Source organism: Typopeltis vanoorti, chromosome 11 (assembly GCF_054136105.1).
Source record: "Typopeltis vanoorti isolate ZY-2024b chromosome 11, IOZ_Tvanoo_1.0, whole genome shotgun sequence".
Lineage (NCBI taxonomy): Eukaryota > Metazoa > Arthropoda > Arachnida > Uropygi > Thelyphonidae > Typopeltis > Typopeltis vanoorti.
Window position 1 is genome coordinate 24,136,388 of NC_143559.1, and position 13,653 is coordinate 24,150,040.

The window sequence follows — 13,653 nt, forward strand, 5'->3', positions numbered from 1 at the left end:
ACTGTGGTCTTGTTATTTGATATGTTGTTCTGGTTACTCTATATGTTGGGCTGTAGTAGTGTTTTAACATGACTGTGTAGTGGCGTAAGTGTTTCACCTTAAATATTTTGTGTTTTGTCCATGCTTCCTGCATAAGAGTGGGTTGTTCCCAGAATATCAGTTTTATCATTTTATCTTGCAACCATTGTAGCCTGTTAAGTCTGTAGTCTGCGCGGAATGCGTATGATGTGATTGCATATCTTAAAATGTTTTCACATAATGCTTTATAGATTAGTATTTTTATGTGGGCTGGGGCAATGTCTTTTAATCTGTATAGTTTGCTTGCTATTATCCTAAGTTTGGTATGTAGGTAGTTTGTATGGCTATTCCAACTTTGGTCTGCATCGAAGTGAAGTCCAAGGTAGCGTGTTGTTTTCACTTGTGTGATGGTTGTGATTTTAGGTTCTGCACTTTGTGTATAGGAGGATGAATGTTTGATAGTGAGATATTTAGTTTCTATGGGCAGGGTATGGGGGTTTTTGAATATCATTAGCTTTGTTTTTCCAGGGTTTATATATATGCCGTTTTCGGTTAACCAGTTAGTGATTTGATTGATGTCGTGTTGCATATTTTTGTAAGCGATTTTTGCAGTGTTGTGAATGGATACTATGGCAGTGTCGTCTGCATACTGGAAGATTTTACTTTTTAGGGGGAGTTGGCTTATATCGTGTGTGTATATGTTAAATAGAATGGGAGATAGGACAGCTCCTTGCGGTACTCCACAGGTTACATGTGCCTCTTTGCTGTGTGCTGATCCTATACGTGTGATGTGCTTTCTGTTTTTCGTGTATGCTTTAAACCACTGGAGTAGACGACCTCCAATTCCGATATGGATAAGTTTCGTTAACAAGGTTTTATGTGTTAGTGTGTCAAATGCTTTTGTTAGTTCAATGAATACCACTAATGTTATTCTGTTTTTATCCAATGCAGCGTTTATTAGATCTGTGAAGTCTTCCAGGAGTGTTGCTGTTCCTTTATTTTTTTTGAAAGCCATATTGTGTTTTGGGTATGATTTGAAACTTTTCAACGTATGTGGAGAGTTTCTGATGTACGATGCGCTCCATGATTTGGTTGATTACAGGCAGCGTGGCGATAGGTCTGTAATTACTTATTATGTTTCTTTTTCCCTGTTTGTGTATGGGTGTGATTAGTGCAGTCTTCAGTGTTTCAGGTATGTGTCCCGTTTCGAAGATTTTATTTAACAGTTTTTGTATAACTGGAAGTAGGTCGGTTGAGTGTTTCTTGATGTCTTTTGGTCTGATTCCGTCTATCCCCGGTCCTTTGTTAGGATTAATTTGTTGAATTGCCAGTGATAGTTCTTCTTTTGTTACTGTGGGGAACCACATCGACTGGGTTGCTCGTGGACCTAGTGGAGAATTTTCGTATGTGTGAGGAAAGGTTGTTTCTTGTAGCTTTTGGACAGAGTTCGCGAAGTGCTGATTAAAGTTGTTTGCCAGCTGTTTAAGGGATTTGGGGTCGCAGGCAAAGCTTTGTTTTATTGTTTCTGTGGCAGTGGTTCTATGTATATTGTCCAGCATTTCATTAATCAGGTGCCAGGTTTCCTTTATGTCATTCTGTGCTGTTGTTAATTTGTTGCTGTAATAGTTTCTTTTTGCCGTTCGAATCTGGGTTGTTAGGAGATTCCGTTTTCTTTTGTATTCAGCTTTTAAAGCGATATTGTTCGGTGACTTCTTAAGTTGTTTCCATAGGGCATCTTTTCTTTGTATGTCTGTTAGTATGTTGTCTGTTATCCATGGATTTTGTTTCGTTTGGGGGCGTATTTTTATTTTTGTTAATGCTTTGTTGTATATTTTGTTAAATGCTAGTTTAAGATTATTATATACAGCTTCAGCAGAGTCTAAAGATGCTATCTGCATCCAGTCTGTTTTTCTGATTTCATCGTTCACTATTGCTTCGTTTACAATGCTATGATACTGTTTTGTAGTCTCAGTGATTTTTGTGGGTTCTGGTTCAGTGTGTAACTGCAATGCTGTGAAATAATGGTCTGCTAGTTTGCATGTTATGACGGCTGCTGTGTGGCTGTTTGGAGGGGCCCTTATATTTATATGATCAATGCAGGTTGAGGTTGTTGTGTTTCCGATTATCTCTTCTCGTGTATACGACTGTATGGATGGGGTTATGTTATATGCCGATAATAGGTCTAGGTATTGTTCTGTGTTGTTATTTATGTTCCTAATGTTTATATTAATGTCTCCTATTATTATCAAGTATTTTGAGGTGCCTACTTTCGTGGCTGAAAGCCATCTGTTTAGTTCTTCTAGGAATTTTGTGGTGCTTAAGTTGGGTGGTCTGTATATTGCGTTTAATATCAGGGAGTTTTCTTGTTTGATGTTTTTAATTTCGATCCATATGTTTTCTGCGTATTCTAATTTATAGTTTATTTCTGTTACTTCTAGTTTATGTTTGGTAAATATTATTATACCACCGCCTCGTTTTGTTTGTCTGCAGTGTTTGTGTTGTTGGAAGTGTGGCATTTGGTAGGAGGATGCCTCTTCGTTTCTCGTAGATACTTCAGTCAGTATTAAAATGTCTATTTCGTCTATATCTTCCTTCAGATAAGCTTGCAGGGTCAGCCAGTATTTTTGAATGCTTCTGATGTTGATGTGGAGAATACGTAGTCCTTTTTTGGGGATTGTCAGTTGTTTCCATTCTGATATTGATTTCAGAATGTGGCAATTATCATGTTCCGGGGTGATTACGTCTGCTTGAGCATTCATGTCGGTTGTGGTGCTGGTCCTTCTTTACGAGTTGTCAATATTCCTTTCAATGTGACAGCCTGTTGAGGTCATCTACGGATTTTATTTCGATTGGTTTTGAGTCTTGTGTCTTTCTAAGGAATATTTTGCTGTCTCTTATCCATATAAACTGGTAATTGTTTTCTGTTTTTACTTTCCTTGCTTGGTAGAATATTTTCTGATAGTGTGGAGTAAGGTATTCAGACAAATATATTGGGGTGTTGTCGTGGTCTCCTTTCAGATCCTTTACTACTGGATTTTTAATCCTGCTAGCTTTTATAAGTGTAGTTTTTGTTAGGCTGTTGGTGAGTCGCACTACGACGGGAGAAGGACGGGTATTATTTTCTCTTTTCCTTTTTTGTGGTAACCGATGCACTGTAATAATATAATAATAATAATAATAATAATAATAATAATAATAATAATAATAATAATAATAATAATAATAATAATAATAATAATAATTTCCCATTCTGTAACTTGGATCAAGAACTATTTCTCCTCTGTGTGTGTGACGTCACACACATATAGCTGTCACGCATACGGGAACTTCAGACTTGTAGTTCGTTTACCTAGAAACGAAGGTTAGAATCTCGAACTTGTAAGCAGACATTATTTTGTAGCCAACCACGTGCGTCTTTCATAAGTAAGTAAATCCTTATGATGTTACGAAATAATAAATGTTTGTGGCCATTTGCTCTTCTTTCTAAAAGTATTATATTTTAACCAGTAAATTCAATTTATGAACAAGAGTTATCATATAAGGACTCCAGGAAAGTTAATGCAATAATATTAATAATATAACACCAGTAATTTTTTAGCGAATAAATATGATATAATTTTATTGTTATCTTTTTTTCTGTGATAGGAAAAACCAAAGAAATAAAAAAGAAACTTTCAATAATAGATGTATTCGATTATGTTCGTGTATTGAAAGAGGGGTGGAAATACATGTAATTAACTAGCTGTTTAATGCTATTTTATTATATGTATCGTCCTACGTTTCTTGTAACATAACTGAATTATTCCTTCAAGAATTAATGAAGCAATAAACTAATCGCATGCATTTCAAGTTAACCCGTTAAGCCTACTCATCATTTCTGATAATGGAGCATTTAAAAGAGAATAAAATCATCACCCACCTTTTCGCTATTCCATCGATATATTTCCCATTGCTCATCTGTTAGTATTTGTGTTAATCCAGTTAATTTATATGCAGGCAGAAGAGTTATAATTGGCATGCAGATAAGCATAACTTCGCGGCGCTTTCACATCCACAGGCTGAACTTCAAGTAACTGTTAGCGAGTATTCGCAGCGTTGTTGTACACTAAGGAGCAATGCAGCAAGAAACGGAAGTAATGTGTAATAACTCATGGTGTATAAGGTTACAGTTATAGAGATTTGGTATCTCTGTCTACTGGAAGAAAATTAGTGTTACAGTAAACAAGAATTTTTAGTTATTCTCTGTTTTTGATATTTAATGTAAGGTAATCTTCGTGTGCGTTAGAAATGAAAGTTTGCTTGAAGATAAACATAGCAAATCCTTTGAACTTACTGAACAAATTTAGTAACTCAGTTAAACTTGTCTTTTGTAGAACTTTTTCTTGAAATGTAAATTATTAAATTTAGTGGCATACCAACATCTCATCTGTAAAAATAAAAATTAAAAACTAAGAAACAGTAAAATAAAACCACCGAAAGCATATTCACGGTGTCCAAAAAAAAAAAATAATAATAATAATAATTTTGACGTTATGTATTATAATCAGATTACTCTCCATCCCTTTCTGATGAAAGAAACATCTAATGACTTGGGGGGGGGGGGGGATATAAGCAATAAGACTAGCTTTATCCAAAGAATGCAGCCTATGAATTCTAAACCTAAAAATTTTGGAGATTTTTACTTTTGAATTCTCAATACAAAAATATCTATTATGCATGAGAAATTTTCTTATTTCTTATATTATCATTTCATTTATTTCTCCGATAAAAATTGAATTATAATGAAAACACCATCGATTATATTATTATTTTTAGAACCTAGAATTGACTGCCACTCTTGCATATGCACTATTCATAATTACTAACCTGAAAATAGTTCAAGAAAAGCTACTTATTGCATAATAAATTTAGTTTAATCCTTTATCCAAGTGTAAGCAAACAAAGTTTGCGCCTGAAAATATCTTCATGACTGAAGTACTTCAGGACTTATTGCAGTTGTTTACATACAGCACAACTTGAATTTGTTCGGAGTTAAATTTTCGACTGCTGACATCCCCCCCCCCCCATTGTTATTATTATTCCTGACACCTCCAAGGAGTCCGAAGACTCATCGCGGGAGGACACCTACAACTGTCTCAACCACTACACCGAACCTCTACTACGAATCATCTCCATCAACGCCATACACCTTCGATTACACCTTCGAATACACCTTCGATTGAAAATCGTCCAGATAAAGATCCTCCCGTCGCGACGAGAATCGAACTTATTTGTATTGTGCTATCATAACATTCTGTACACAAGTGAGACAAAATTATCTCTGCATAGTAAACATATTCCAAAAACCAGCTGAATTTCATTCTCGTGATAATAAATGTGGTTATCTTTGTTCTGTTCTTTTTTTACACGAAGCCCACGGGTAGCTTGCAAGCAGTGGTGAGCTATAAGGGGCTCGCCCGAGCCCTTTGTTAAATTTTTCTCAAATTTGCGAGTCCCTTGTTCTTCTTGTTTACTTTTTTATTTTTTCAAAAAAAAAAATTTAAAAAACATAATTTTTTGAAATATATTAAGCGAAAAACTCATACATACGGTAACCTAACAAAGTGATTTTATTAAATAAAATATTATAGTTACTGTTACTACCATTTTACAAATAAGAATTCACTAATGACCCTTGATTGGTATCGTTGATTATCACTTGAAGTATAAAAACAAAAGAGAAATATAACGTACTTCAATATTATTGTGTTTAGATAATATTATTTATAGATTGTTTGTCATAAAAACTTCTATCGCAAACAAAAGAAATTTATTTAAGTTAAGTGATATTGCATCCCATATTGTTGCTTAGCCGAATAAGAAACTCAGAGAGTTTCATGCTGAATATAGAAACTATATAAATTTCGGCGATTCCAAACGTAAGCAAATACCTGGATAGTGCAGCACATGACCCATTTGGTAGTGCAAACTGAGGCAACTCAGAAAGGGTGGAGCAAGTTCCGATCACTATTCTTGGCACTTACCCATAATGTGAACTTAGCCCCTAGGAGCTGTATTACTGTTCTACATTATGAGAGAAAATCACTACCCAGACCGGTTTCAACCTTATGTATAGGTGAAGCAGGCTCTAAAAATAAGACGATCCCGAAAGATCGCCCAACTCAGCGTTGTTCCACTCGATGACAGGCTCACCCCGTCACCTAGAAGAACTTCTCAGCATTGGCTCTACCCAGTGGTAGGCTCACCCCACCACCAAGCAGAGCCATAATCTCAGCGGTGGCCCCACTCAGAGACAGGCAAAAACCTACCTCCAAGTGGAGCCTCTCAAAGCCAGATCTGCCCCGTACCGGTTTCCACCCTCATTGGGGTCTCATCAGTGAGTAGGTTGACCTAGTTAATACCAAGTTTGTAGCGAACAGAACTTACATCCCTTCTATGAGAAATGCCAAGAAGGTGTCCTAATAAATTACTAATTATATGAAGAGCCAAAGGCTCTTCATATAATTAGTAAAAGAAATTTATTTTGTTTATAAAAAATGCGGACTATTTCACATGTGCGATTATAAAAGATTTTATTCTTATTATATTTTGATAGTTAAAAAATGTTTTTCTTATGTAAGATAAATTAACACAGATGATTGTGTGCAAAATTTCATGTTTAGTTCATGAAATATTTGTTTAAAAATGATAGTCTTTACAGATTGATTGTCCCCCTCATACTTTTTGATTGGCATTTGTATACAAGCCGTATTAATAAACGTTTTTGTGTGAAATATGGATTTTTTTTTGCTCGACGATGCGAGCCCTTTGTTGAAATTTCCATAGCTCACCACTTCTTGCAAGTACATTCGAAACAAGATCCAACAGAATAGGTGAAAATGCGAGATGAAACACCCGAGTTTCAGGGAGGAAAATTCCTGTCACCGCATGTGAGACCGACTAACTAACTTTCAGATTTAAAAAGGCCTGATAAAGGTTCTTCGTGTACTCGACGGGATTCGAGCCTAGGTCTTTCCAACCAAAAGGTATCCTCGAAACTGACTATACAACAGGATATTACGAAAAAGGAGCTATTTTATTATTGCGTGCAGTCATGTGGGCACTCTAGAGACTTATAATTTTGTATTGCCAAATTTTCTATTTCAGATGGCCCACACGAAAATAAAATTGAATTTACTCGACAAATAGATATATTTTTTATAGTAAATTCCAACCAGTCAGCATAAAGGTATTCATTTAAGTTCACATCATTTTGCTGATAAAAATGCTGCGATTGAAATCGATGTGAACCCACATGGAAATATTCTTCTTTGGATCCAAAATTCTAAACTTGATTAAATTCCACCTTGTCAGAATGGAGTTATTACAATATGTGATTTCTCTTTCACGTTTTCTCATACAGACACCGTTTCTGCATTATACCTTCATACCTAACCTCTTCGCTTTGTATCCTTTACGTACCGCTTGACACATAAGGCCAAGTCTAATTTGTTCAATGGTTGATCTACTCCAATTATCACTAACTTTTGCAATTAATTTTGCTTTCTCCATCTCTCCCAAACAGCTATCTTTCATTTTTTTAACCCGTCATTCTTTAACAAATTAGTTTAGGCCTGTTCAGTTTCTTCCCGGGATCCAGGTCAAAGCTATCCTTAAAATTTCGCCTTTGTCCATTTTCATTTCATAGTCAATACGAATATTTATACCTGCGTCTTTTTAATTTGTGTCATACTTTTTTTTTTTTTACTTCTTATGTTATATAACTCATCATTTGCTAGATGTTATGGCCAAAATGTTTTTCATATTTTAGGCATATACTTTCTTTGAAAACTATTTAATTTGACTTGCTCTTTCTTTGTCATTTTCCATGTCTCTGGTCATTATAATAATATAGCCTTCCTAGTCGCACCCGTTTTTCTTAGATGTGCTAGTACTGATCAGAAAGATAACTTACTTTTTTTATTATTCTTATTTTTAGTTTACTGATGTTTATCCAGTCTAATTTGTCCAATGGCTGTTTTATGATAAACTTTTTTTTTATCATAAAGCTGATAATATGAACTTGACGATACACTTTTATCATAAAAACAAAAATAATTTCATCCATTAAAGCTTGGAAATTTATAGTAGATCGACATAATCTTACTCTTCACCTCCCCACCCCCTTCTTTGGAGTCTGAACATTGTTTTCTTATCTTCTTCATGGCTCCATTTAGTAAAGTTTGTTTTTTTTCCCTAATGAAAATTGGTATAATCCTGATAGGCAAAATGGTGTGTGTGTGTGTGTGTGTGTGTGTGTGTGTGTGTGTGTGTGTGTGTGTGTGTGTGTGTGTGTGTGTGTGTGTGTGTTGGTATAATATACTGTATATTATGAAATTATTAATATTGGTAAAATTGGTATAATATATATAGTAAAATTGGTATAATATATATACCAATTATATATATATAATATAAAATCTCACTAGTACGCCTAGTGAATTTTTATTTAGCAGCTGGAGTGTTATTATATTTTCATATCAAAATTTACCAGATATCCATATTTGAAGTATTTTTTTTCTCTTTTCAAGTTGAGTTGCTCAGTCACAAAATAAGTTGTACATAATACATATGGAAGCTAAACTTCTCTACTACTGAAAGGTATTTAGAGGCTTCTGCCTAGAATCTCAGATGTTAAAGAGATCTTCATATGTTTAATACATTCGATCAAGAATTTGAGCGAATAAAATAATATGTATAAATAAATATAAATAGTTCTGCCAACCCTTTTATATTTAGACGAGACGGTTTTAGCCTAACTAGTGTTTGGGAAATTGATCTCTATCCTTAGCCATCACTGATAACTGGCCTAAAGACTGTGATTCAAAGGCTTCTGGGAAGGAGGGCACGGCAGATATCTGCTGCCATCTCCTGATCACTAACACTATATTATTGTCCGACACGATGCAGGTTATTGAGTTGCGACGTTAAAAACCTGAGCTACCTGAAGGAGAAGGGGGACTGCTTGCCATGCCAAAGATTAACTCGGTAACTGGCTGAAAAAAGCCTAGAAAACGTTTTTCTAGTCGGCGACTAGAATTGAGCATAAAATAGTCTTTCTTTCAGCAGTCTTGCACGATGGAAGCAGAGGCCATTTTAACAGGGCTACTCAGGCACCCAAATGAAATCATATTTTAAATGGAATTTTATTTTTTAAAAAAATTCTGATTTTATGGTTAAATTCAAATTTTGCGAATTAGAAAAAGCATTATAGAAAGAACAGTAAGTAAGTGAATGAAAGAAATTATTTCACAGAAGGAAAAGTCCTGAAATTATTCTTAGAAAAAATGAAATTGCAACTCTTTCGGTAACTAGTATGGAGGTTCTGCTACTTGACTGGAATACGTTCCTTCGGACTGCATTACTCTAGCCTAGTATCACACAAAGCAGAACTAAGAACAGATATACCATTAGACATAATAGTACCATATAACGCCTATGCTGAAAGAAGTAAGGATTTTGATAAACAGGGAAGGAGGAGACAGTTACACGGAAGCCAAGGCTCGATTTTAGAAAAACAAGAGAATTGAGCTATGGAAATCTCTGAGCTTTTCAAAAGAAGGATTTCGGTATTGCGACCGCATGTTTATTAAGATAAATAAAGTGAAACAAACCCGACAAGTTTCGTATGTCGTTTGACTACATCTTCAGGGGTAAAAGGTAACTAAAAGTTTAAACACAAGAAATCAGAAATTACTCAAAATAGTCCATTAGCTGTTGTTATGGCAGTCTGACTGTTCATCAAATTAAAAAATCCGAATGCAGAATCGATACATACGTTAATGCATGCTATGGTTCAGCAATGCCGGATGTTGTCACGTTCACTCTATTCGAGGTCTGACTTAGGTATGTTTTTTATGAAAACTAACCAAACTTGGTACAGAATTAGGCCCTGGTTTTTGTTGCATTCCGTTGGGATTCTAAGCATATTTGCAGCTTCCTTAAATTTCCTTCTGAAACAGTTTTTTTTTTTCAATACACGACATGTTCGTTTTATGCCAAAGTACATATGGCCAGTGGAAGTTGTGTGGGATGCTAGGCCTGATTTGTGTTCTCTCCTTTTTTGTACGTCTTTTTGATGTTCGTTCATACGAATTTCCCCTGAGCTTACCGTCTGGCCTGCGTAAGAGATGCCACAGGAACAGTAAATTTTATTTTATAGACAGCTGGTTTTTTTTAATGGGTGATGTGGAGGTTTGGGGGAATGTAGAAATCTGGATATTTTTTCTAGCGGTAAAAAAGCTACTTTAATGTTATGCTTGTATAGTAATTTGGCCAAACATTGATGTATGGAAGCGTAATTGCGTTCTTGAAATATTGCTTTTGTGAGATTCTTGTAGGAGTGTGCTGAGGATCTTATTCATTGCCTTAGGTTCAAACCCTTTTTTTTTTTTTGAGGATCTCGGTTAAATAATGTAATTCTTCATTCTGCTTTTCTTCTGTGCTGTAAATATTGTAAGCTCTATCCCTCAAGGTTTTTATTAAACCTATTTTTTGCATGGGGTGGTGGTGGTGTGCGGCAGCATTAAGAAATCTTCCTGTGTTGGTGGGTTTCTATAAATGGAGAAAGATAATTTGCTTTCTTTTTTGATTTCTATTAGGATATCAAGGAAAGGTACTTTTTTTATGTTCTTCCTGTTCCAAAGTGAATTTTATGTTGTGCAGATTATTATGATAATCTTTAAAAGCAGTGAGTTCCTCTGTTGTTCACAGCCAATGATGGTTTTTTATGATAGTTGTTTAATGCATTATTTCAAAATTTTCCATATATAGCTTTGCTAAAGCTGGGGTGAGCCCATTGCCCGTTCTTTTTGTTCCCAAAATTTGATTTGATACATGAGAAACGTATTTTAAAAATAATGCATTAAACAACTATCATCAAAAACCGGAAATTTGGCTTCGTTATGTAGACGATATTTTCATTATATGGCCAGGAACAACAGAGGAACTCACTGTTTTTAACGATTATCATAAAATAATCTGCACAACAACATAAAATTCCCTTTGGAACAAGAAGAGCATAAAAAAACTACCTTTCCTTGATATCCTAATAGAAATCAATAAAAAAGAAAGCAGATTATCTTTCTCCATTTATAGAAAACCTACTAACACAGGAAGATTTTTTAATGCTGCCTCACACCACCACCCCATGCAAAAAATAGGTTTAATAAAAACCTTGAGGGATAGAGCTTACAATATTTCCAGCACAGAAGAATGAAGAATTACATTATTTAACACAGATCCTCAAAAGAAAAGGGGTTTGAACCTAATGAAATCAATAAGATCCTCAACACACCCCTACAAGAATCTCACAAAAGCAATATATTTCAAGAACGCAATTACGCTTCCATACATCAATGTTTGGCCAAATTACTATACAAGCATAACATTAAAGTAGCTTTTTTACTGCTAGAAAAAATATCCAGATTTCTACATCCCCCCAAACCTCCACATCACCCATTAAAAAAAAAAAACCAGCTGTCTATAAAATAAAATTTACTGTTCCTGTGATATCTCTTATGTAGGCCACACGGGAAGCTCAGGGGAAATTCGTATGAATGAACATCAAAAAGACAAGGAGAGAACACAAATCAGGCCTATCATCCCATACAACTTCTACTGGCCATTATGTACTTTTGCATAAAACGAACATGTCGTGTATTGAAAAAAAACTGTTTCACAAGATAATTTAAGGAAGCTGCAAATATGCTTAGAATTTTTTGCTTGCTGGAAACTGACTTTTATCCTTCAAAACAGAAAGCCGGCCATGTGAACGTGCATACTTTAGACCCAAAATACTCGCCTTATGAGAATTCAGCAGAGAAATGGCAAGCCTGCAGCATTAATTCCCTAAAAGTTATGGGCACTCAACGAACGAGAAATGGACGCTATGTTAAAGAAAAATCATCGTTACTGACATTTTTATTAAACGAGATTATCTAACGAGATTATTGTAAATATCGGCTTGGTTGACTGACTTGTTAGCACAACCGCTTTCTATCCAAAAGGTTTCAGTTTCGAATTCCGGCTTGGGTATAGATGCTTGCGATTCCGTTCATACATTCATTCGTAATCAAACATGCAAGATACACTCTCCCATGGTGGACAGGGTCACCATACAGAGGTCATGATCAGATGCTCATTTCATATCTCATTTATTATATGTGCATTTTATATTAAATACAGTATTCTTCGGGTGGACACAGATCCATAAACGAAAGTGTACAACGAAACATTTATGTAGTGTTTTTTTTTAATAACCGTTTCCATTCATCAGAAGCTAAATTTGATACTGAAATTTAGTACTCAAGTCATGTCATGTCCGACAAGGAAGTCTACAGTTATTAATATTTATTTAACTGTCTTAACTTACGTTGCCCTTTCATTTAGTGCAATTCGATCTGAGCCCTGTTGACAGGGTGCGTGCGTCAGAACAGTGTTATTCGGTCCACATCCAGAGCCAGCATACCAAGCATATTGCATCGACTGTAGTTGTGATATTATGTTGCAGATCCATCAAATTACTGTTAGTTTTTCATCTTTAAGCAATGTCTTCACACAGTTCAAAATTGAAAATGTCTCCACTGACAGTGAGTTAGGGTTTCTGAGATAACCGTAATGCAAAGTAGATTTCCCAAGTACTGCTTTCTATCTTGCTGAAATATATCACCCTCACAGAAAATTATGAAACTTTTCTGTTTCTGCTTTTTTTTTCGTAATTTCCAAATAAATCGTAATGGTCTCCATGAAAAATGAATGGCCAATAGCTACACCACGTTTACCGTCATGCTTAGTCTAATATTATCGATGCCTGTATGATTTTCGATTCCCTGCATTATGACAGTTCATTGTGCTTGTTGTATTAACAAATAAATATGGTCTCCTCACCAAAAACAATTTTGTTGATTTCGTCAACGGCCCTTCTAATATAAACGTTAGTATGCATACTCGCTTCCAATTGATGTGCAGAAGTCGCAATGTTTATAGTACTTATGAAGTCCCAAAATCTGCCTTTTAAGCAAAGCACGCCCTTGGGATGCAGTGAAAAGTGACCAAATTTGCTGGGAAAAAGATTACAGTTCCATGTTGCAACGGTTACATATTTTAAGATTCTGGAAACAAATAGGATGAAGAGTATATAGCTGATAGCCAGATGTCTTACAGGAGATGAAAGAGATAGGAGAATTAATTGGAGTAAATGTGGGAGACAAATGTTGTCATCGCAATTGATTACTATAATGCAGAGGACATTGGCATGTAGAAATATTGAAATTATGGTTTCCTTGTACAAGGCTTTGATTATGCAGCATATCAGTTCCTGTGCACAGATTTTTCATCCCATTTTCAAAAGGAAGGTTGAAAATATATTGGAAAGGATCTAAGATGACTGATCTAGGTCATTTCTGGTCTTCGAAATGCTGGGTATAAAGATTTAGCAAATGTAATTCGCAATGTCTAGAGTATAGAAAGGGGGGGGTATGATTAGAACATATATAAATTGGTAACAGTATAATATCAGATTAATGAGGAAGACAAGAGACCATCCGTGGAAGATGACTAAGGCGCTTACATGGATGTGTATAGCAAGGATACCTT

General features: G+C 35.2%; 1 protein-coding gene across 2 annotated transcripts in view; it reads right to left on the reverse strand.

The window, feature by feature from the left end:
- The window catches only part of LOC150101382 (alpha-(1,6)-fucosyltransferase-like), a 49,906-nt gene extending 45,786 nt beyond the window's left edge, over positions 1-4,120 (reverse strand). The window contains exon 1 of one of the 2 annotated variants that reach the window (XM_090400123.1): positions 3,938-4,120. In XM_090400123.1, the coding sequence (XP_090256249.1) occupies positions 3,938-3,975 (38 nt within the window). In that variant the 5' untranslated portion in view covers positions 3,976-4,120. The remainder of the gene's footprint in view (positions 1-3,937) is intronic. The other variant, XM_090400125.1, reaches the window with a different exon arrangement.
- Between the last annotated feature and the right edge of the window lie 9,533 nt (positions 4,121-13,653).